General features: G+C 45.9%; 1 protein-coding gene across 3 annotated transcripts; it reads right to left on the bottom strand.

Moving 5' to 3' along the window:
* Window positions 1-1,371: 1,371 nt before the first annotated feature.
* Bcl6 (BCL6 transcription repressor) lies at window positions 1,372-24,492 on the bottom strand. Of its 3 annotated transcripts, none has more exons than XM_046462512.1 (10): window positions 24,407-24,492; window positions 13,985-14,023; window positions 13,013-13,184; window positions 11,236-11,457; window positions 8,433-9,404; window positions 7,739-7,923; window positions 6,174-6,341; window positions 5,016-5,146; window positions 4,795-4,932; window positions 1,372-2,578 (listed from the first exon to the last, which is right to left on the bottom strand). In XM_046462512.1, the coding sequence occupies exons 3-10, from the start codon at window positions 13,171-13,173 to the stop codon at window positions 2,435-2,437; spliced, it is 2,121 nt and encodes a 706-aa protein (XP_046318468.1). In that variant the 5' UTR covers window positions 13,174-13,184; window positions 13,985-14,023; window positions 24,407-24,492; the 3' UTR covers window positions 1,372-2,434. The 3 variants fall into 3 exon arrangements, with proteins under 3 accessions (XP_046318468.1, XP_046318470.1, XP_046318469.1); XM_046462514.2 differs by lacking the exon at window positions 24,407-24,492 and adding an exon at window positions 16,615-20,297; XM_046462513.2 differs by lacking the exon at window positions 24,407-24,492 and adding an exon at window positions 15,177-16,586.
* Between the last annotated feature and the right edge of the window lie 196 nt (window positions 24,493-24,688).

Below are 24,688 nucleotides of genomic sequence, written 5' to 3'. Positions count from 1 at the left end.
TGAGGCCTCCAGCTGGCAAGTCCTTTAAAGTAATTTTCAAAGGAAACCTGAGCTGAAAGGCCATGTGGTTGGCAGAGGGTGGTGTGACTTTCTGAAGCTCTCTCTGGGGCTTTGGGTGGTCAACTCCCCTAGGCATCCCAGCACGTGTTTGGAGCCTTCTGCAGAGTCACTGCCAAGGGACACCACTGTCCAACCAGGGGGCCCATGGGCCCAGGGAAAGGCTCTGCCTCATATCCCCTCCCTATCACGACCCAGGAACAGGAAAAGGGGGGTGCGGATTTTCTCCTCTGCGCCATTTACCAGAACCACACTTGTCCTCCCTGTTCTCAGGTCCTGTCAATCAAATTTGATCCTCAGGGTCTTTTGAGGTAAAATAAAACAGTGCCAAAGCATACTAGGTTGAACTTGGGCATGAGTCATGGAAGCTTAAATGGTCTAGTTAATCCAACCCCCCACTGGACAGGGTGGGAAGGAGACCCAAAGGGAAAGTGGTTGTCCCAAGTCACACAGGAGGTAGCTGTGTTCCCTCACAGGGCTCTTGGAACAAAGACTACCTCTGCAGGGAGCGAAGTCTGCTTGGCTACTTATTATTCATGAGTCTTCTGGGTCCACAGATGACTATCAATCACCCAGGAGACACCAAAAAGCCTTCAAATGCACTGAAGATGAGAAAATTATGAGAGAGGGCAGAAGCCTAGGACCTGTCCCATTTATCCACATGGACAGAAATTGTTTATGAAGCCAAAAGGCAAGATGAGTCTTCACACTTTACAGAATGGGCAATCCAAGGCCCAGAGGACGACGAGACAGATGTTTGTATCAGAAGAGTAAGAACTGAAGTCATTAGAAAGCTCAGCCTAGAGCTTTCCCCCACTTGAACCAGGTGTAGTCATGCATGACTATAATCCCAGTTACTCAGGAGGCTGAGGAAGAAGCATTGCTCGTTTGAGGCCAGCCTCAGCAACTTAGACAAAAGGACTCAAGATAAAAGGACTGGAGATGTAGCTCAGTGGGAAAGCACTTCCAAAGTTCAACTCCATAAATCCATCAACAATCAATCAACCAATTAATTAAGGTCTGAGACTGTAGTACAGTGGTACAGAGCACCTGGGTTCAAATACCAGTACTGCATACAAAAAAAGAAAAAAAAAAACACCTATGTCTTCATGGCCAGGGGCTAGGACCAATGAGGGTCCTTGCCAACCTCCCGAGAACAAGCTCCAGCCTCCTCTTAAATGAGACTCCCTTCCAAGGCCACACAGGCCAGCAGCCCCCCACCTCAGAGAGCATTTCCTACTAGAATAAGAGCTAACTAAGCCAGATCTATCCAAATCCCCATTTCAACATAAGGAAAAACCTTCAGAGCAAGCCGACTTTTCAACATTTTATTCTTATATTTGTACAGCTATATTTTACAACGCGGTAATGCAGTTTAGACACAGCCAAACCCTGTCTCCGGAGTAGTTACAACACAAGCATGACGCAGAATGGGATGAGACAAACATTCCCAAAGAGAGTTTTAGTTAGTGACAACTTCAAGTCCCTGTGTCTGCCTACACTTCAAAAAGGGATGGCGCACACTCGTCCATCACTGAAAACGTCTGAAAAAAGGCACCGTGAGGACACGTTGTACAGGTATATACAGACTGAAAACTAGAACAAAGTTACACATTTTTCCTTCTGCAGCTTTTTTTGTTCTTTTTGTTGTTTTTTTAATACACACTTTGTAAATTGTAAACCTTCACTTGCAAAAAAATACAAATACACTGAGGCATTTTAGACAAAATATTTTCTTACTTATACAGATGCAATACTTAAAATATTCTCTTAAGTGCTCTTTCTCAATAAAGATTCTCAGATCTGTGTCTGCCTGCAGATACAAAATCGAGCCTTTAACGCAGTTTTATATTTTTAATATATCTTTTTTAAGTTTATATATATTTATATTATATATATATATATTTATATATTTACAACTCTGCCATATATTCCTTCACCTTTGGTTAAAAAAATTAAAGCCCTCTCTTTGATAACATACCGAAGTCTTGTCTTTTAAAAGAATGCACATTTACATACAAAAGAAACATCTGTTCCCACAAAACATATACATTCCTCATTTTGCAGACTGTCAAGTCAGAACTTTTGCGTACTCCCCCACTTTGATATATAAAATGATTTTGCTTTTTGCTGACGTGGTTCGCCGTACACATAGGAGAAGCAATATTATTTTCTTAATGTTTTATGGCAGTGGGGGGCCAGGAGCTGCCATGGCTCCTACCCCCCATGCCCTGACCCCACCCCCACCCCCAGCTATGATTTGCACTAGTGGATGAAAGAGGCACTACATCATGGGATGAACATCATAAAGTGTTACAGTATCCTTTGGGTAGACTCTGAGAAGGGGCTGGAGAGGAAAGCATCAACACTCCATGCTTCAGCAGGCTTTGGGGAGCTCCGGAGGCAGGTCAGTGGCCGACACGCGGTACTGCACCTTGGTGTTGGTGATGGCGCCATGCTTCTGGCGCAAGTGAAGTCGCAGCTGGCTTTTGTGACGAAAATGCAGGTTGCACTTCTCGCACTGGAGGGAGGGCAGAAGCAAACTGTTAGCTGACATCTATCTAAGCCACACATCATTGCACAAAGACCCAGACCAGGAGATTCTCTCTGCAGAGAACTGGGACAGCTCATTCCTCTGAAAGACCAGGTAAAGAACCCATATGAATCTTGACTTCCACCAGAGGTAAGTAAGCATTGCACAAATGTCCCTTCCCTGCTTGCCAAAGTGTCACTCACTTGTGCCCTTCCCTTGCTTGAGAAATTCTTCCCTAAGTCCATAAATGTAATTCTTACCCAAAAACACTGTTCACATGCAAACTCCCCTAATTATTAAGGCATTTCTGAATCTCTCTAGGATAAAAGAAAATCTCTTTCTTTTTCATAGCCTTGCCACAAAGTCACCCCGTGCATTAATATCCTCAGGAAGACAACACTATGAAAGGAAAGTGACCACTTCTTACTAAACTTGATAATTCTCCTAGCACCTAGCAGAACACACCTCTTAGGCAAATTATACAACAAGTATAAACACATTTAGACAACCAGACTAGCTCAGTCTGAATGCATGGAAATTCTTGAGTCTAGGATATGTTTTTTAAAAATGCAGCTGTTTTCCTTCCTAGGGTATATGCCATAAAAAGCTAGCAAAGCATTAGCAAGTAGAGCTGTTTTTCACTTTGGTTCAGTAAATGGGTGATGATGTTTTAGTGAGGAAAGTTCCCTGAAAGAAAAATTGATGACAAAATGTAATGGATCCCGGAATAAAAAAAAAGGGCATTTTTAGTTTTTTTTTCTTTTTAAAAATAAAGCAAATCCACATAGTATGGACTTTAGTTTATAATTATATAACAGTATTGATTCATTAGTTGTGACAAATATATCCAAAAAAATAAGATGTTAACAATAAAGGAAACCGAGTGCACATAAAAACCTTCTGTGTAATCTTTGGAAAATTTTATATATCTAAAACAATTTTAAAATAAAGAGTGTTATAAAATATGTTCACAGAGACTATGTTTTAAGGTAAAAATGGAAATAGAATTAAGAAAATAATAAAGTGGGCAAGACAGTGAGTAAGGAACTCTGGTTTTAGGAGACATAGGTCTACTGTGCCTATGCCACCCACTACTATGTGGCCCAAGCAGGTCATTTCTCTTTCTGGGTCTTATCTCTCCCTCTGAAAGATTCTGGATCAATAAATAATGAAGGTCATTCTCAACTCTGATATCCTCTACATGCAAAATTCTAATAAATACTCTCAGTATGTGAGTAAGCTACCCTGAACACTTCAATGCATTAGTTAACCTAATATTACTTCTCTTTGAGGTTAGTACTATTTTCAGGCACATTTTACAGATGAAGAAATTAAGGCACTAAGAGGATAACTAACTTCTTCTTACTATTTAGCTAGTAAGAAGATATCCAAAGTCTTAGAAGCAAGTGAACAATAAATACCACATTTTGCAGGAAAACACCTGAGATGTGAGTGGATCATTCACTGATTGTTTCTCACCACCAAGTGTGATGCCATCAACTCTTGAAACCAGCCAGAGAGTATGCAAACAAATTAGTGTGGCTGTGTTCCAAGACCACTGTATGTTCCCTGCAACTTCAATTGAATATTATTTGCAATGTTGCACAATATTAATCTTTTTATAATGTAAAAACCACTTTTAGCTCATGGCATATTCAAAAGTTAGCTTACAGGCTAATAGCTTACAGGCTGCAGTTTGCCAAGACCCTGCTCTAGGACACAATTCCTATGGTCTCTTCATAGCATTGTGCCACAGAGCCAGCCACCTCCTCTTTATTCACATGGTCTTTTCTCTGCTTCAATTTGTCTTGTTTTTTCCTTATACCATCATATTTTTCTGGTCCTCTTCCTACTTCTAAGACTGCACCTTTTCAAATACCTTAACTACTCTTAAATGTACATTTAGCCTAGTATTGAGGTATGCTATAGGTACTCAATATTTGTGGAATGACCTCAAAATCTCTGTATTCATAATCTGGAGTTCTTGAAGCTCAGATCACACAATCCAATACCTCTACTTTAAAAAGGAACACGTTGAGACCAGGTGAAGTAAAGTAGGGTGTCTTTGACAATCAGGCCCAGACCCAGCTCTTGAAATCACTAGTTCAATGGTCAATCATTGTGTACTTGAGATTGGAGCACAGCTTTCTGATGCCCCTCACCCCCCTCCCAGGCCACCCGGTGGGCACCAGGGGCTTGCGTACATGGTAAGGTTTCTCTCCCGTGTGGATGCGCAGGTGGCTCTTCAGAGTCTGAAGGTGCCGGAAACGGGTGCCACAGATTTCGCAAGGATAGGGCTTCTCACCAGTGTGGATGAGCACGTGGGCACGGAGGTGGGCGACCTGAAAGAGGAGCACAGCATGAGAAGCTCTGCTGGGGTGGGCTTTAGAGCCCCAGGGTCCTTTCTCCACACACCCCTGCTCACCTGAACAAATCTAGCTCCACAGGTTTCGCATTTGTAAGGCTTCTCTCCAGAGTGAATTCGAGTATGGGTCTTCAGATTGGCTGGCCGGTTGAACTGGGCCCCACAGATGTTACAACGATAGGGTTTCTCGCCTATTTCCAAGAGAAAGAGAAAAAGAAAAGCCATAATCAATAAAGAAGTTCTCCATTGCCCCCAGGTTTGCATGCAAACTGCCCCTATCTGAGTCCAATTGAGTTTTTCTTTCTTTTGGGGATGTCAGAGAATCCAGGGGCCTGGTTCCTGGCCTGTCACCCTCTCTCACACACATACCAGTACACCTTGCATGAGGCCAGGGCCCAGAGACAAGCAATGACATGGTGGATGGAAAGGAGGCTCTATGTGGGACAGCATGGGGAGGTTCCAGGAAGCCTGGGCTTCAGAACCAGTGTTGCCAATAGAATCATCTACCTTTAGGACTTGGTAAGGCACTGTCCTTCTCTGGGCCTCAGTTTCCCTCCCTGAACCTGCAGGGCTAATTGAGATGACCTGAGGAGGCTCTTCTGGCTCCTCCCTTGGATGAAACTGATGTGGTAATGCACTTACTCCCATGGAGATACTATCAGGCTGCTCTAGTTTCTCTCTTTCAGAACAAACATTTTTCTGCTCGTAGAAACTTCAGCTATACTCCAATAGCAAGAAGGGTGGGGTCTGGTTTGAGCAGAGGCTCAAATAAAAGAGACCAATTGAAGAGGTTTCCTTCATGGCGAGTGTCGCACATACTAGGGCCACTTGTAAGTAAACTGTGGACAACAATTCAGTTGTATGAAGTTACCTGATCAAGGAATGTGAGATGATAAGGAATAAGTCCATGGAGGACATTAAGAGGCCTTCCATTTTTTCCTGGCTTTACAAAAACCCAATTCAATATGCCTCTGTCAGCCTTAGTTTCTTTACCAGTACAGTGGGATGAATACTGCTGATCCCCAGCAAGGGCAGAGAATCAGGAAAGAGTCTCAAAGGAAAAACAAAAGGTACAGTGAGTGAGCGCATCCCCCAGCGAAAATGGACTTGACAGGGTAGAGCCCTTGCTCAACAGGGTGGGGCCTCCCCATTGCCCCACCCACTAAGTCCTTCCCCTAGGAATCCTGGAGCACTCAGTGGGGAGGGGCAGGGCCATACCCGTGTGGACGGTCTTGTGGCTGGCGAGGTTGCCCTTGTAGCGGAAGGAGGCCTGGCAGCGGTCACACTTGTAGGGTTTGTCGCTGTGGGTCTGCAGCGTGTGCCTCTTGAGCGAGGCCTCCTCAGAGAAGCGGCAGTCACACTCATTGCAGAAGAAGGCCCCGTTCTCTGTCAGAGGGGGGACGGACACCACATCAGCCCGAGGAAGGGAAATGGGCTCTACGCCTCCCTCCTCTGAGGCCACCCAGTGCCAAACTGAACCCCAGCCCCACCTGCCAACACTCACGGCAGCCCAGAGCAAAGGACCCATGGGATTTTATTTGGGGGGGGGGGCATTAAGAGCCTCAGGCATGGAGGAGAGAAAGGAGACAGACTGAATCTTAAGGTACAGAAGGGAAATTCAAATCTAGTCCTATTCATAGGGCATAATCCAGTTGGAGGAAGCCTGGGCAAAGCTTTTCCTTCTCCCAAGTGAACTTGCTTTTCTTATCAGGTCATAGTTTTATTTACATTCACACACAGAAGCCCTGGGGCAAGACCCTTCACCTCTCAGAGCCTCTCTCTGTATCTCTATCTCCAAAGTCAGGATAATAAATCCCTGTTCTGTCTGCTTCACATAAGTGTATTATATAACACAAAATAAACACAAAGCATTGCAGGGATATGAAATGTAGGTCAAATTCAATTTTACTTTGAGATTACTGAAGGAGGAATCAATGATGTAGACTTCATGGTCATCTGGCACCTATCTGAATTCCATGTCTCCAAGATACTTCTGTGAGATTGGGAGACCAAAGGTAACTATGGAAGTGGAAACAGAGGCCCAGAGAGAAGGAGTAGGAGTGCAGAGCAAGGCAAACAGCCAGGGGACGGGAGGGGACAGTCCCTGCTCTCCCTTTGACTAAAGATCTGTGATCCTGTGCCAAACTTGTCAGTGTAAGCAACTGAATTTTTTTTCTTTTGTTACAACGACTTGAAAATGGCATGTCATAGTGATTTAACCCTGATTAGGTATTATTGAGCCATAATAGAGTAGCCAGATCTGGGTGTAGAGTTAGACCTTTATATCTAGTAAAAACTGGGGATGCCAATTGTAGACTACCTAGAAATGTGAATTTAATAATTCACTTCAATCAACTTAATTCAACTACATTTACTGATAGCTCCTCCATGCTAGGAATGTGCTAAAACCTAAACAGTATGCAGGAATGAATACCATCAGATATTTCTCCTGAGAGAATCTGCACCCTGTCAGGGGAGCCAGGGCAACACAGTGGTTTAGGCATAGAGAAAGCTCTGGAAATTATAGCCAACCCTGAAAGCTACACTTGCAGGAATGAAGCCAAAAAGATGGCTTGCTTAGGCTCTATTACCCCATATTAACTCTGATACCCCATCCCTTGCTTTAGCCAGCCCAGTTCCCTGAAAGGTAAAGAATAGGTTGATCTGCTGGTGATTTTATGCCAATGGATTTCTAATCAGGAACTGCTCCCAATCAGAGAGAATAGTACAAATAAAATGAAAACACAAAGCCCATGGGGGAGGAGGGAGGGAAGGGAACTCACCACAGCTGGAATCCGAGTACTCGGACTGGGTCTCTCCAGTCTCCTCAGGGAACGAGGGCCCACTAGTGTGCAGGCACATCTCTGCATGCTGCGGGGACTGAGAGCCACAGGATGTGCACTTGGGGGGGTGCATGTAGAGCGGCGAGTGGCTCTCACTGCTGCTACGGGGTGAACCTGTCAGAGACCTGTGGGCAGAATAAAGACAGCCTCAGCACCAGGGGCAGGATAGAACCTTCTGCTTGGCCTCAATGCCATCTTCACTCTGTGCTTAGGCAAACACAGAGAAGAGCTGCCCTATGCTGGCTCCGGGGCCTCAGAGTCCTCCTCAAGTCTGCCTCCAACAGCAACTACAGGAGAGCACAGGCCAGGGTCAAACCAAGCCCAAACCCCACTCCTGGCCCAGTTTCTTCCTCTCAGTACTATAGCCCACAGACTCACTCAATCTATGGGAAATGTGAGGGTCCCTGCCACATCAAGACCATTGGAAGTACCTGTGGAATTTGTGGGGTGTTCTTCTATAGAAGGGAATGTTCTCTCTCACTAATTCTGCACTTCGAAGAGTCTTAGCATTTCAGGCAAAAAAAAAAAAAAAAAAAAAAACCCAAAACATGGTTCCTGTATCCATCAGAAGAAATGACCCCAGAACCTGTTCAGGTAATCCCTGATCTCAGACCCAGACCGCCTCTGAAATCACCTGTTGACAATGTTATTGAGCCGGCTGGCTTGTGGGATGGTGGAGTCCTCCCCACTGGCACTGAGCTTGGTTGGAGACTGGAGGTCAAGGTTCTCAGGCTCCATGGGTGGCTGGCAGGCAGAGGGGGCAGTGTAGGCTCGTGGGGAGAGGCGGCCCAGCTCAGCCTGCTCAGGCCCCTCAGGTTTGGTATTCTGGTTGAGGCTGTTGAGCACGATGAACTTGTACTTCTTCCAGTTGCAGGCTTTGGGGTCAGTGGGGCTCTTGGCTGGAGGGGATCCAGAGGCCTGAAGGATGCAGGCATTCTTGCTACTGCAGGACTCCGTGGGGGAGTTAGGCTGGCAGTCGGATTTCTGAGGGCTTTGTGGACTCACCAGACCCTTCCGGTTCAGGGGTGCGTTAGGGGGCTCGAAATGCAGGGCAATCTCATCCTCCGAAGAGGGTCTTTCTTCTTCTTTGCTGGCCTTGTCACAGGGGAAGTATGGGGCATTCCGGGCTGAGGGGGCGGCAGGCTTGGGGCCCTCAGCCACACTGTAGTGCATGTCACCTCGTGCCTCTTCTGGGACAGCCTCCTTGGGTGAGTAGATGTTGCTGTGGCACATACTGGGGGACACCTCCATGGCATGCCGGGTGTACTCACTGGGCACTGGCCTGGCACTATCACAGGGGAGGCCCCGCTCCTTGGGAAAAGGATTGGCCATAGGCATCCGGGAATCTCGTAGCTCCTCATCAGAGAAGAGGAAGCTGCTGACCGGGAGGTGGCTATACATGGGATAAGAAGCTGGTGGTGTGGATAGGCCACTGTAAAGGCTAGGGGCAAAGGCTCTGCTTTCACATCCAGGGGTGTTCCTTAGCGGTAGGTTGTTCTCTACCACCTCACGACCCCGATAGGCCATGATGTCTTGGGGCATCAACATCCGGCTGTTCAAGAACTCTTCACGAGGAGGCTTGATGGGAGGAACCATCTCTGCTTCACTGGGGGAGAAAAAAGAGAAAAGACACCTTCCAGTGATACTGTTGTATAACCCGTCTGTGCTTGAATAGGCTAGACATAGGGGAGGTGACTTTGGAGTAAGGAAACACAGTAACAAGGCAGTTACAACAGAAGTCCAGTAATACAGGCTACAATTGGGGAAACTAAGGCACAAAGAAGGGAGGTGAGTTACCCACATTCTGTGCCTGGTAAGACTTGAACCTGTAAATTTAAGACACATATGTAAGGATGTCTATGAATCTATAACTCTTCTGACATTACAGAATTTATGGCTTATAGAAAGCTTTCAAAACCCTTATCTTGTTTTTACCATGTAAAAGCCTGCAAGGAAGTGAAGGCAGGGATTTTACACACATGGAAACAAGGAGGGAAGAATTTATACAGTGCTAGTACTACACTTTCAGAGGGTCATAGACAAACTAGTTTTCTATTGAAGAAAGGGCCTGTGTCATATGCTGGAAGAATTTGTAGGGAAGTTTATAATGGAGAGCAGGCAGCAAATGCCAGCACAAGAAGTCTGGCTCTGAGCAACCAGACTTGGTTTGCAAACTCAGCTGTGCCACTTAGCAGCTATATGACCTACAGCAAGTTACTAAACCATTATGAGCACAAGGCCTGACCTGTAGAAAGGGCTTATAAATGACAGTATTGATGATCTTGCCACCATTATCACCCACAGGAGACAAAGAACTCTGGCTGCAAATACTTGAAGGAATGTGGGTGAAAAAGTAGGCCAGCTCAACATGATCACAATTAACAGAGCTAGAACCAGAAATAACTGGCCATAAAGAGGAGCTTTCTGAGTATCCAAGGTAGACTCTGTGGCTCTGGAAACACTGAGATCCTGGTTCCTCAAAGTGATCAAACCCAGGCTGCAAACCCTTCTTTGGAGTTAGGATGTAATCACCCTAGAGTGGCTAGATCATATGGTTCTGAAGAAGTGAAGCCCTGACTCTGTTCCATCTTGCAAAGCTGATCATTTCCAGGTCCTTACCATGCAGTGAGGACCATGTCTTACCATTCCTTGGGTAAAGGACTCAACCTAGTGAACTCAATTTAATTCAATAAGTGTCCTCCCTTCCAGGCATGGTGGCATATTCCTGTAATCCCAGTGACTCAGGAGGCTGAGGTAAGAGGATCACAAGTTCAAAGCCAGCCTCAGCAAATTAATGAGGCTCTAAGCAAATTAGCAAGTCCCTGTCTCAAAAAATAAAAAGGGCTGGGGATATGGCTCAGTGGCTAAGTGCTCCTGGGTTCAATCCCCAGTACAAAAAAAGAAAAAGAAGAAAAGTGTCCTCCCTAATAGAGGTAGGATGACATCAGTAAAGTAGTCCCTATGAACTTGAGCAACCCACAGTCTGGCAGGGAACAAAAGCACTTATGTAAACTGTTGTAATAGATATCTAAAGGAGAACTAAAAATCATATGCAAATGTTAAAAGAGAACGAAGGTCTAAAGGACAAGAAAATTGTTTCAGGACACAGAGAAAGAGCTGAGAGAGAATGAATAGTAATCAGAGAAACTTCCTTGGAGGAGCTAGCATCCAAGCTTAGTTGTGCAGGATGGGTAGGAGGAAAAGGCATACTACGTGACTGGAAGAAAACAAGAGGCCATAATGCACAGGCCTGATCTGGACAGCTGCAAGGAGTCAAGTTTATCTGGGGTGCAAGAGTTAAGAAGGGTACAAGAAGTGTGTAACAATAGTGGAAATGTAGGTTGTGGCAAATTGTGGAGGACAGTTTCTTCCTGTATGCATAAATTATCAAGGGTTTATGATCAGAAACCATCCCTTCTGCCTCCAAGACGGCCTACCTGGCTTTGATAAACTTGCGGCAAGTGTCCACGACATGCTCCATCTGCAGGTACATAGCTGTGGCCATCACAGCCATGATGTTGCCTTCCCGAAGGTTGAGCCGAGATGTGTACATAAAGTCCAAAAGGATGCAGAACCCCTCAGGGTTGATCTCAGGATCCAGATTGATCACACTAAGGTTGCATTTCAGCTGGTCTGTGAAGATGCTGTAGAAAAGGCCACTGGAAAACAAACAAATGTCCCACTATAGTAGACACATGGAGTCCCCATTCCTTTACAGTACCACTAATGCTCAGATCCTCTTCCTAGAGCCGAGCTCCAGAACTCTCATGGCAATTAATAACAACTTGCACTTAAGGAGAGCTTACCAATGCCAGAGAGTCTGTAAGCATTTTACATACATTATCCTGTGTTCCTCATAACCCTTCTCTACCTTTATTTAATTTATTTATACCTTCTCTACCTTTACTATCTCTACCTTTATTTATCTTAATTTGGGGACTAAGATCAAAGAAGTTAAGTATATTCTCAAAGTCACAGAACCTGTTTTCCTTTCAGTCTTAACTGCAAGGATTACCAGAGCTAAATTTAGCACTCATTTGCAGTAACTATTCTTAGCCTATATCCTTGGGATAAGAATTTCCCCTAGTTTCATTGCATTACTTTTTTAAAGAGATTGTTTTATTTTTCTTTTTAGAAGCAACTTAGATATGGATGACAAATAAATAAAATTATGGCTATACACTACTGTTTTTCTCAGTCCACAGATCCAAAAAATCAATTATTTCTACAAGGTTAAAATCAAACTTCAAGCAGATACTACAGTTGATGGTTTCTAGTGGAAGAAAGAATATTCATTTAAAAATTAGAATTATAAGCTGTCATCTCAATTTTACTTTTACTGGGTGGGGTGCTAGAAGTGAGCCAGACTTTCATCAATAAGACCCATGCAATATTGGCTAAGATACTTCTCCGAACATTGGTTTCCTTACCTGCAAAGTAGAGGAAACACTAAAGTCATAGTAAGCATGAAAATGTTAAGGGTACTGAATAATGCCTGGCATGTGGTAAGCACTCATTAAGCATTAACTAATTTTTATATCTTTGTAAACTCTGCTCCCTACACTATTTTTTTAAAAAGAGTAGATATTGGATAAGTTCTCTAGTACCAGGAGAGATCCTTGAATCTATAAAATTCCACCTATTTTTGCCTTGCTCTTATCATTTATAAGATGGAGATATAATACTATCCATACAACACACACTGGAAGATCTAGGGAGATTATTTAATATAACATTGCTCTGAAAATTTGAAGCACTTGACAAATATGAGGAATTAGCTGGCTCATTCTAGCTCTTCCTCTACTCCAAATACCCATGGAAATAGGGTTACAGAATAAAATAAAAACAATTATAGCATAAAAGAGCAAAAGATTTTCGAATTAATTTGCTTAAACTACTTAAAGACTCTCTTCTGCTTTTCATTTGTTCACTCATCAACTGAAGTTATTCTCCTTGTTCGCCCCAAACATATTCTTTCTTGTGGCAGCACATTAGTTCTTTCCCCACCATGTCCAAAGAACAGGAACTCTTTTCTAAAAGTGTATTCATTCATGTACTTTCTGGGAGTCCTCAATAGTAGGCCATGTGCTGAGATCTGGAGACAAGTGAGATATCATTCCAGACCCCGCAAGAGGCCTTCGTGTTCCACATCTCTGGCTGCCAGCACCCTCACTCAACTCTTATTTATCCATCCTTCCCCTCCAGAACCCTCACCTGCAGGCCATGAGGACTGTCTTATGGGCTCTAAACTGTTCACGGCTCACCACAATGACAACATCAGTTAAGATATCACGGCTCCGGAGGCGATTCAGGTTGAGAAGAACATCACTAGCATGGCGTGTGAACTGGATACAACTGTCAGCCGGGGAGGCCATCTTGTCTTCACCTGGAAAAAAGAAGCCAAACTCCTGTTGGTTCTCAAAAGCCTGTTTCCTGCTTACCATGAGTACCAGAGCAGGTCACTTAACCTGCTAAGGTAGGGAATGCAACTCTGGTCCCTAGGGTTTCATCTTTGAAAAATTAATTGTCCACTTCTGGGTATTATTCTTCATAGCTGATAATCTTTATCCAATAAGTTGAGATAGAAAAATCTTTAGTGAAAAGGAAATGACTATTTGTTGAATATTTATCCCACATACCAAATTCTCTGCCAACCACTGAGAGGTAGTGAGTATGTCGCAATGGAGAGAAGCCATATTTGGGGGGTTATCACACTAGCTTTGTCTTTTGCTAGCTCTGTGACTTGGAGCAGATGGTTTACTGTCTCCAGTCTTTGGCTCTCCAAAATGGGAATAGTAATCTTAAAAATTTGGGCTAATATACCCAGACCATAGTATGTTCTCAAAAACTATAGCTATTTCCATCAGTATCTCATTACATTATTCCATCTCTCTCCTCTCTTAGGCTTTGGAGTTATTTTGTTTTATTCTTTCAGTACCCAGTACTAGCACATTTCTGGGGCATAGTAAGTGGCTAAGTTAGTTTGAACTAAGAAAGGAGAGGGAATGACTGACCCATGCAATAGTGTGAAGACAGTGCCGTGGTAAGGGCTGAGAGTAATACAGGCGAACTGGTTACCCTTTGCCTCATCAATTGTCACTCTTTGCACAGAATAGCTGCATTGGCAAAATTAAAAAGAAGCACTTTGTTCACAAAATTTTAAAGCACATAATTTGATTTACTTACCCAATGCCTTGCTTCACAGTCCAAAATTTTGCTTAAAAACTGCAAAGAAGAGAAGAGAGCAAACAGAAATTGACTTAATGAATGTAAGATTGTCCACTATAGTCTTATTTTAGGACACATGTAGTTAGTTTTGCTTTGGTAGTTGCAGCCTGCCAGCTGGTGCGGTTTTACCACAAGCTAGCAAACATATTCCACTTCTGCTCTTAGAGAAACAACAGGCACCCGGAGCTATGCAATAATAATGCCTGTACCCTGAGTACTAGGAAAACAATCGTATACATTAATTACATATAAATGTACGCATATATTTCCTGGCTCGAAGTAAAAAATTTATACCATCTAAAAGTCACTTGGATTTCTGGGAAAGAAAAATAAGAAAAGTAGTTCTTTTAATATTAATGACGATGATCCTTCAGGGGCTGCAAACACTGGACATTATTCAAAGCCTGCTAAAATATTATCTTTCAAGTCTTAAAATGATTCCACCAGCCTGATAGGGTCAATATCTTTATCCCTATTTCACTGGTGGTGAAACTGAGACTCGGCTTCAAGTGTCTTGCTCAAGACAAACAGCCAGGCAGTATTTCCCGATTCTCTGGAACATTTAAGACTAAATACAAAGTCTACAGAATACAATCTGAGGTGACATGTCTACGCATTCCTTGAGTATCTTTGCCCTCTTTTTCAGCTTCCTCTCTCTTGCCTCCCTGATTAAAGACCAGACAGTGTGGCATAGTTTCCAAGTTTGTGCTTCTCCCTGCTGGTGAAAGATTTAACTGTGGTGTGGCTGAGAACTGGCCAGGGAGCACAAAACCTTAAAGAGATTTAATGAAATATGTACTCTCTCCAAACCAGTTTCTCTCAAACAAAATCATTAAAAGAATAGGTGTAAGACTCTCATTTACCCTCAAATGTGAGCTGCAAAACAAAGCAATATTTCCCCCTTTTAAAAGGTATAGTCCTTTAGAGTTATTTTCCAGGTTAAGGGGCCTGAGGCCAATGAGGTCATGTTGGGCCATGTAGATGGCTGATGGCCTGGCCCTAGGTCTTTTGGCTCAAATTCCTATTCCCTTTCCAAATCAGCCTACGTGCTGTAGAACATGCAAGACAGCACCCTGAGGTGGGTGAATCTCATTTTAAGTTCCTTCCCCCACACAAACACTTTGCCCCATTCCAGGCTGCTGAGTCTTACCAAATAAGCCCTCTAAAATGAGAGGTTTCCTTGAGTCTTGTAACCAAACACTCTGACATTTCTCTGTGGTCCCAAGTGCCAGTCACTCAATCTCATTACTTCAAGGTTAGTGTGTGCATGTGAGTATGTGAGGACTGAGGGAAGGAACTAGGGACAGGGAGAGAACAGAAAAAGACAAAAGAACCTATTTCCTCCTTTCCCCATTCCAACTAAAGATGGGTAAAAAGAGAGATACTAATTTGGTCCTAACCGGAGTTGAAGGATTGTCTCCTTTGAAAAAGAATGCTGAGGACACTTAAAGTTTATTTATAAACTTTCTCCTCTTCCCTCATGGAAGAGATCCTCAAACACTTCTAGAATACCCAGGCTGTCCTTTAACCAGCCCAACCACCAGCTCACTTGTGGATTTCCAGCCCCAGACTTTTGGAACCACAGGAAGCCCAGATTTGCCATTTCACCAGGACAAGTGGCCATGACTCACTCCAGATTCAGATTGAAACAAACAAAACAGTTCCCTGGCCACTGTCAGCCAAGCCTTGGGCTTTTCACCTTAAGCTATGCCTGATCTGGACAAAAACAAAGCACATGTCCCCTTCAAGTTCACTCCTTTGGGATCTAACTTTTTCTTAAAAGACCCCACAACTAAGGAGGTGTGGGTTAAGGAGGATGTGTACAACACTGCTCTCCCTCTGGATGCTGCACACGTGGAAGTATCACTGATATTAGTTTTGTTGTTGTTTTTTTTAAGACTTGGTCCTTTCCCATCCATTATTTTATCTTATAACAGCACTGACTTATTGTGGAAGACATTATCGCTCCCCACCACCCAGCCAGGTATGAACTTTACCTAGGATCTCAAAGCCAACCTCTAACAAAGTCCTGGACAAACCTCCTCTACGAGTTCCAGCCATACCAAGGCCACCCACAAGATTCAATCCACAAAAAAACAACCAATAGCAGGATCATCAAAGAGAAACTTAACAACTGCAGGGGCCCATACCTGGATCGCCACCACCCAAACTCCCCACCCAATCCAGGCTGCAGTAACCACCAAGGAAGATCTAAACGTTGTTTAATCCACCCCCACACTTTTTGCCCACTTTGCTGCTTTCCTTGTGTATATTCACTGTGGCATCTTGAGAAGGCAGATTCTCTAAAGGAGTTTCCCATGAGAGAAAAAAATGAGGTGAGGGGTGGAGAGAAGGCAGCAGAAGGGAGAGGGTGAGAGACCAGAGAGGAGCGAAGCGACAAGCAAGAGGCGAGATGAGGTTAAGAGAGAGCAAATGAGCCAATACGAAAGACCCCATCCTTTTCCTGCCTCCTCCACTGGGGTGGCACCAGACAGCCCCATTTGCTCGCTCAAGCACACTAGCACAAAAAGGAGTCCTGCGCGCCGGGGCAAGCCTGCGCAGATTCGCCCACCCCCATCACACCGTACCTGTCTTCCAGGGACCGCCCAGCCCCGGGCGATACGCTGGCACCGCTGCCCATTCGCCTCAAACCCCGAAGGCGCGGCGGAGGCCGGATGGTATGACTGCGGCGGCCCTTAATTTCGTTACATTCAAATAAGTTTTCGGTAGCTAACATTGTTATGCTTTTTTTTTTTTTTTCCTGTTACTCCGCCAAGGCAGGGGGCAGTGAGGGGAATGGCACAGCCCTCTCATTCCCGGAACGTAGTCGATCTCAGCTCTGCGGATTTCACAGAACACTCTCTCCCTATCGCCGTCTCCAATGAGAAGTAACTTTCCAGGAAGCTGCTGGCCCCCGACGGCCAGCAGGATCGCTGCCTGCACGGAGCGGACTGCGGAGGATTCACCCGGAGGGGGTGCCGCAGGGAAAGGCTCGCGGGGAATAGGGCACACTTTCCCCTAAATCCCTTTCCGGTGCGGGTTCCAGGGCTCTGAGTGCACCTAGCCCAACCCTTCCCCCACAATTTAAAAATGGGGAAAGTAGACAAGTTAGTAGCAGTATAAACCAGGAGTTTGGATCCAATCAGAGGCTCAGGAGTTTGGATCCAATCATGCCTTTGGGTTGCTCAATTCTGGCCTTTGCCTGGTAGGTCGTTGGGTACACCCCCCCCCTTTTTTTTTTTTTTGCTTGCTTCCCTCTCTCGCTCTGTTAAAGGGGATGGTTAGATGAGATGTCAAGGTAAAAAAGATTTTGAGTCCCTAGAGCTGACAGTCTCTCTCCAGTCTGTCCGACCCAGCAGAGTTGGAGGAAAGCTAAACCGAAAGCCTATGCCGCCTACGTTACCAAGAAAGGGAACCCAACTCGGCTCGGTTTCCGCTCAGTCTATAGAACAGGAGCCACCAGGCTTAACCTAGCCAGGTTTCGGGATTTCGGAATCCTATTTCCTTGAAACCGTAGACAGGGTTAGGATTCTGCAGAGGCCCGGGCGCAGACGCCAGCGCGCGCACTGGCGCGCTCCAAAGTTGCCTCGCCTTCGCAGGAATTAAAATCCCAGGGCTCCATCTCCTAATTGGTCTCGGTAGCCGGCTTCTGAAGGGGCTTTCAGGACAGTAGTAGAGGACGCTAAAGTCAGCTTTAGAGGCCTCAGTCCAGATCTAAAACTAGCTAGTGTCGTCACACGCCGCCGCAAAATCTTTCTGCGGCGGAGGCGGGGTCAGGGTCGGTCCTCAAAGACAGGGCCTTTTTGACATTAAACTCCTACTTTATGACTTTCTCGCCCTTTTGCCCGGTGGGATAAAGGTGATGCAGAAGGCTGGGATTTGTGGGATAAGGGTGAGAATCTGGGGAGTAAAATTAAGTAAATGTACTTATTGGAAATTAGGAGTCGCGTGGTTCCGGGAGCTCAAACCTAATCATGTTTTTACCGCTGCGTAACACTAGGGAGAGCTCCCCATCAAGGTTTGAAACCGACAAGCCTTTCTCGCCCCGCCCCTCCTTCCCATTGACCTAGTTTGGCCAGAGAGATTTGGAAAACGCCTTCATCCCTTCCCCCTGCTCTCTATTCAGGCCGGTGGTTGGATTATTGGTAATCTAATAACTCCAATAATTCGCTGAAAACTCCATAGGGGAATTTGAAAGTGCAAAGCACTGTTTAGGGACAGGAACAAGGAATTTTAATAAATCTGGAGCTGTCGCAGTGAAACTCCCACCAGGGCTCCTGCTGGAACGCTCCCTTTCCCAGCGGCGTCTATCTAAAGAGCTGTTCAGGTCTTGTCACCCTGGTCTGGAATTAGGTGTTAGGGTCAAAACGTGGTATCTTCCCCGCTCCCCCCCCCCCCGGGGTGGGGCACTCTTCATGCTCTTGGAGGGGGTTGGAGGGGCAAGAGCGGGAGGGTGGAGGAGGTGACAGTAGATAAAAGCAAGTTTGATAGCACAGTGGCCTCTGCAGCTGCTTTGGGTAACCAAGGTGTTCGGGGACATTATGTCCTTTCATTTCTATCACGTTTCCTGCCAACAGCGTTCTTGCAAGCCTGCAAGCTTCTAGGAAATGCAATAAAATAGAGGGATGTGTTTTATCATCAAGATCTAAAGAAGAGCTGCTGAAGGGACGCTTCCGAAGCGCCCGGCTCCAGACAGCCTTCCAGAAGGCCCCACAGACAATGCCAGCAAACATGTCCAGGGGCAAAGATGTCCCAGCCATCCTGGAGGGACTGGGCTCGGCCTTTGCATAGAGGCTGGCGGGGGAGGAGAGAGGCATGATCTCCCCAAGCAAACAATGCCTTTAAAATTTGATCTGGACAAAAGTCAGCCAAGGTCTTTATTCACGTTAATGAAGATGGAAGGCACTAACTGTCCTTGGAAAGCGATGAGTCCAACTTGACCGCGCTTCAAACACGTCCCCAGATTGGTTTCCAACCCGAACAGAGGCGCGTTTCTCCGACACAGCCTCCGACCGCTCCCACAGTGGGAAAGGCTGAAGTTGATTCAGGCGGGCCTGGGCTGGGGAGATCGCTGCGCCTCACCCCGGCAGCCGCTAGAGGCCGCCAGCACGGGAATGCGCACGGGCCATTTTAAAAGCTTTGAGAAAACTTTACTGGAGAGATGCTGGGGCACAAATTCTAGGATTATGCTTTGTTTATCAATGCCCCCTCCTCACACATGTGCACACTCTTGAAATTTATCGACAGGATGCTTTTCAAAGGATATAAGGATTGGAAAAAGGGATTTCTGGGTCCAGATGTGAGCCTCGGGAGCCACCTCTGCAACTCTGCAGACTAGACCTTGGCCACCCCTGCCCCAGGCCATGAATTACTACCACCACCCCCAGCTTTAAGACAGCGGGCTCTTCGGCACCACTGCAGGCCTTTTTATATCTGTTTTTGAAAACCTTAGGCTATGCTTTATAAATAAATTTCCCCAGAACTTCTGGGAAACGTTTCCAATGTGTGCTGTCTGCTAGGGTGACCCAAGAAGTTGGTCATGGTTCTGACAGCTGTTCCTGTCCTTCAGGTACTTTAAAGGAGCTGAGATAAATTCGTCTTTGACTTTAAGTTAAGCTCTGAGATTCAGAAGCTTCCAATCTGGTCCTAGTTCTAGTTTGGTCACTAACTATACTAACGTGTCCCCTTGTCAAGCCTGTTTTCTCAACTGCCAATAAATAAATAAGAAAAAAAAAAAGAATTAAGCCCTAAATCTCCTGAACTTTGCCATGCCATCTTTCCAATACCGACTTTTTCCCCAGGGAAGGGGCCATAGCCACAGGTAGATGATGTCCTCAAAGCGTTATTGTTTCTCTTAGTTGAGATAGATGCTGATTGCTGAGCAACTATGGACAGAAAGAGCAGCCGGGGCATTTCCAATGTTTTGTCTTCTCAAAAGTCAGGAGGTTGGATGCTATCCTCATTGGAGACTGCCCTCCCTGTCGTTCCTAGTATCTAGTCAGGATAAACCGGTCAGCCCCCAGCCCAAGGCAGGGGACCTTGACCACCATCTACCACTAGGTGGCAGACTCAGTCCATCCGAGAATCTCCGTGCTGTACAGCCTTCCACGCCCGAAACTCCGACTCCCTTTTATCCCTGTTAGGGCTGGGGGTGTGGTTATTTCCAAAAACAAAACTGGAAAACATTTAATTTACTGGTGTAATTCCATTCTTCTCGATGCTCACGCCTCTAGCAATCACAATGAGTTATCTGGATCGGCTTTCGTGTACTATACGTTGATTTCCCCCCCTCCCCCCCCCCAAAAAAAAACAGCTGAATTACTAAGAAGGGAAAGAAAGGGTGCTCTCATCTTCAAAAAGCAGAACGGCTCTTGCCACACACGGTCGGCCAGCAAAGAGAGTCGAGAATAAACTCATTCATGATCGTCACGGAGGAAAGGGGCTCTTGGGGACCAATATCCAGGGTCAACCAGACTTACTGCTCCTGGCTAAACAGGAGTGGGGGGCCCGAATATGGACTTTTGGAAGGGCTGTGATCTCGGAGTGGGAGGCGGGGAGGGTTGGAAGGAGCGGTTCTTGGCTTCCACTGGGGCGAAGAGAAACCAGTCACCACCGCCACTACGCTCAGACCGCTGCGGCGGCGTTCCCACTTGTTGCGCAGTGCAGGAAACCGGCACGCGCCACACTACTCTGACTCGCAGGAGGCTGCTAACCAGCCTAACTTTGCTGCATAGAATCCACAAACCTCTCCCCACCACCATCACCACACACCCATATACCACCGGTCAAACTATAGCTCTTCCAGCCACCTCGATATTTTACACCAAAAACATCCCTCCTTATGTCAAAGTCAGACAGGCAGCAAAATTCAGGTCTCCTGAGAAGTCAAGTTCAAAGGCGAAAGGGAGCTACCTCCACCCGGGGAACTAGCCTACTTAAGTCCAACCAGGCACACAAACAACTATGCTGCGCCTCCCCCCACTCCCTACACCACTCCCCCCCACCAGAATTCTTCCCCTGAATTATTTGAATTACGTTTCTCTTTTTATGCCACCATCCTAGCTGGAAAGCAACGTCGTTCTTCTCTATTGACGAGGTCAACTGCAAAGTGCTTCCTTTAAAAGTTAGTTTTTATCTCCGCTAATTTTTTTAATCTCTCGGGGAGGGGGACGCCTCATTGTCATTTCACAATATTTTAAAAATATTTGACTTTTGCCATAGTTTTACCCACCGAGGGGTGGCGCTGCTGCACCACCTCCTCTGAAACTCAAGTTTTTCACAACAAAGTGGGTTTTGAGAGTGGCTACCAGGCAGGGGATAGAGGGAAGGAAGGATTTTGACATCTAGTCATGGCTACCATTTACTCAACCCATGACTGGAACTCTTCAAGAGCTCAGCAAATGACAGCTCAAGAGTTGAGTTCCATTCCTGTCCACTAAAAACAGAATAACAGTCTCTTAAAGAAAACATCAGAGTAAAACCCCTCAAAACTGAGGACAGGAAAAGCACAAATGGAGAATTCCCACTTTTCTGGCTTGTCTCCTCCTTCAAGTCACCTAGTTTTTATGAACAGCATATAGCCTTAGTGTTACTATCAACAGACCCTTAAAATCAACCAATGTTCCAGCATGCAGTATTGGAAATGCTTCCAAATAGGATACTGGAAATTTCTATTTATAAACTTGGGGGGTGGGTATTTCCTATCTACAGGTTTCTATTTTGGCCTGAAGACTCAATTGCAGTCATTTTAGCAAGATAATGTCCATCTCCTGGTGCTTTCTGTTCATTTCATTTCTGACCCCAGACACAAATATCTTTTCTTCTTCTTAAAAAAAAGTATATATTTTCAAGCAAGAATGTTATTTCACCTCACTCCTTTGAGCTCATGTTTGCTACCTCCAGGAATAGTGTGTGGACTAGGGCCAGATGAACTTCAACTTGGGCTGCAGATTTACGAGGTTCTGTTCCAGTGCCAAAGGCTCTTGGTAGTAAATACTGAGCAAAATAGATACCTGTCTCCTGATGAATCTTGCCGGCCCTTCTTTTATTTTTTAAAGTTATTTATTAAACACACACACACACACACACACACACACACACCTTGCAAAGAAAAAGGGAAACTGGCAGTCTCTGTAAAGGAAGCCAGTGGCATCGCTCAGAGCCACAAACTGTATTTCTAAACAACCCTTTCCCTGGTTCCCTCTCTCCTGCCCCACTTTTTTTCTTCTTTCTTTTTCTTTTTTCTTTTTGTTTTTCTGAACAGTAAAAATTGCATCTACAGACACTCATTTTACTTAAAAAAAAGTGTTTAAATTTTTCCTCCTGGAAACTAAAAAGTGATTGAAAAAAAAACTTCATAAAAGATTAAATCACTTTTCTAGGGGGATGATTGGCTGTCTGAAGCAGTCAGGGACCCTGTAACAACTCTGGACTTTCAGCAACCGGTTTAAGGTATGGACCTCCACCATCCCCACCACGCAGATAGAAGTGGGCACCACACAGAGGGTCTCCCCCCGCCCCGATTCTTTTAGAAAATCTGTTGGGTTGTGCTCTTGCTTTTCATGGGGGAGTTTTAAAACTCATTTGCAACATTAGTTCCATTTTCCTCCAGGGTTCCAATAGCACAGTATCATAAAAGCAACGCAACCCACAGTTCTCAAGACATTTACCACTGTCACTACATCCGGCAGCGGGGTGGCCCCTTGCTCCTGCTGCACCCCAGCGCAGCCGGTTTCCGAAGCTCCAACTCCCTACCCACTCGCGCCCCAGGCCGCCGTCGCCGCCGCTTCCCCCACTCCTACACCCTCGAGAAGAGCCACAGGTTGCAGATCCAACCAACCTCGCAATCTATTTTTGCAAAATCACTCACAAAGGTCTCCCTTTTGCGCCCGCTCCTCCCGCCGGGTCCCCCAGCCATAGCCACAAAGTGCCCTTCTCTTCTCCCGGGTCTTGCACGTAGGGAACGCGGGCTGGGGCTCTGTTTGTCTTTCCCTCGCCCAGTGTAAGGACCTTAGGAATCTGAAGTCTGGCGTCCGCTCTACTCAGGCCCACAACTGCCTTTTTACGGAACGTGCAAGATGGGGAAAACGAATATAAAATTTAGGAAAGGGAGGGAACAACCATTGAGAGCCAACACAGAGTCACGCAGCGCCCAAAATACAAACACCGCGGCCGCCAGAAATCCCGCCACCTTCTCGCTCTCCTGGGCTGTCCTGTCAAGGTTCCCTGTGTCCCCGCACACCGAAAGGCGTCGCAGGTGCAAACACGCACCCCTTTCCTACCCACCCCCAACATCCCTGTCCGGCCGTCAGCCTCTCTTCTCGGGATGGGCAAAGGAAGCGCGCAGTGGGTTCCCGACTCCCTTGACTACAACCAAGAAAGATTAATTTTCAAAGTATTAAATACCCCCCCGCCCCCCTCCCCAAGCTAAACCTTCCAAAACACAGGGGAAGGGGACACCAAAACACTCGTCTCTCCTTAGGAAGATCACGGCTCTGAAAGGAAGTAGTAGACACGATACTTCATCTGGGTTTATGACCAAAAAAAAAAAAGAGTGGGGAAAAAAAAAAAAAAAACACCCGAGGAGTTCGCTTGTATTTTTCCTCCCAAATCTCGGCTCGGTTGGAAGGCAGGGAATCTTAAGGACTGAAGCCGGTGGAAGGGAGCCAGCGGGGCGAGCAAGCGGGCAGCCTCCCTCCTCGCCTCCCGGAGTTACCCAGAAGGAGAGGAGAGGCGAGGGAAAGGAGGAGGGAGGGAGGGAAAGGGAGGCAGGAGCGAAGGAGCAAGGAAGGCAGTTTGCAAGCCAGAAAAGAGGGAAAAAACACAGCCGCACGAATCCAGCGAGATCACAAGCCGTACGCAAGCAGCAGCCTTTAGAAAGAGCGAGAGCGCGAGCGCGCGTCCTTTCCGCCGTCTGAGGCCAGACAGCCCCCAGACTTGCCCGAATCACCCCCTAAACACTGTCTCTTCCTCTCTGCTCCGGCCGCCCCCTAATTCCCCTCCTTCTCTCCTCCAACCTCCTTTTCAAAAACCAAAACAACATCAGGGAGGGTGGCAAAAGCCTCCCCAAACCGGCCGATTCCCTCAAAGACAACAAAATAATAATAATTATATATAAATCTATATCCTAGAGTGGGAGAGACGTGGGACTAATATTCGGCATTTATTTTAACACCTGACAGCTAGAATAAATAAATATATACATTTACATCAATAGATACACATAGGAAACTTGGAGCCAAAGCATTTGGCAAAAGCGGAAAAAAAAAAGAATTAAAAGGTAAAATAATGATCATGAGCAGCGGCGGCGGCAGCGGCACCAGCGGCAACGGCGGCGGCGGCGGCAGCAGCAGCAGCGGCGGCAGCAACAGCAATAATCACCTGGTGTCCGGCCTTTCCTAGAAACTTCTTGCATCACCACTTCTAAGAACCCCAGTTCTAAGAATCAACAGAGCTCAATTCTCGGAATTTGAGCTGCGGACTTTACCACTGCTACGTGGCAGGGGAGGTCTCGGTGTCAGTTCTCTGGGTTTTTTACCTCCTCTGCCCCATAAAATTCCCTCAAAGTCACAATATTTTCCCACTTTCCGGCATTTTTTTTAAGTTCTTACAGGATAATCGTCTTGGTTATGAATGTTCCGCTTCGAGGCTCGAGTGGACAGA

Source organism: Marmota monax, unplaced genomic scaffold (genome assembly GCF_021218885.2).
Source record: "Marmota monax isolate L192 unplaced genomic scaffold, Marmota_monax_Labrador192_F-V1.1 WCK01_AAM20220418_F8-fsc00100, whole genome shotgun sequence".
NCBI lineage: Eukaryota > Metazoa > Chordata > Mammalia > Rodentia > Sciuridae > Marmota > Marmota monax.
Note: the sequence above shows the minus strand (reverse complement) of the source record. Positions and strands in the feature narration are given on the sequence as shown.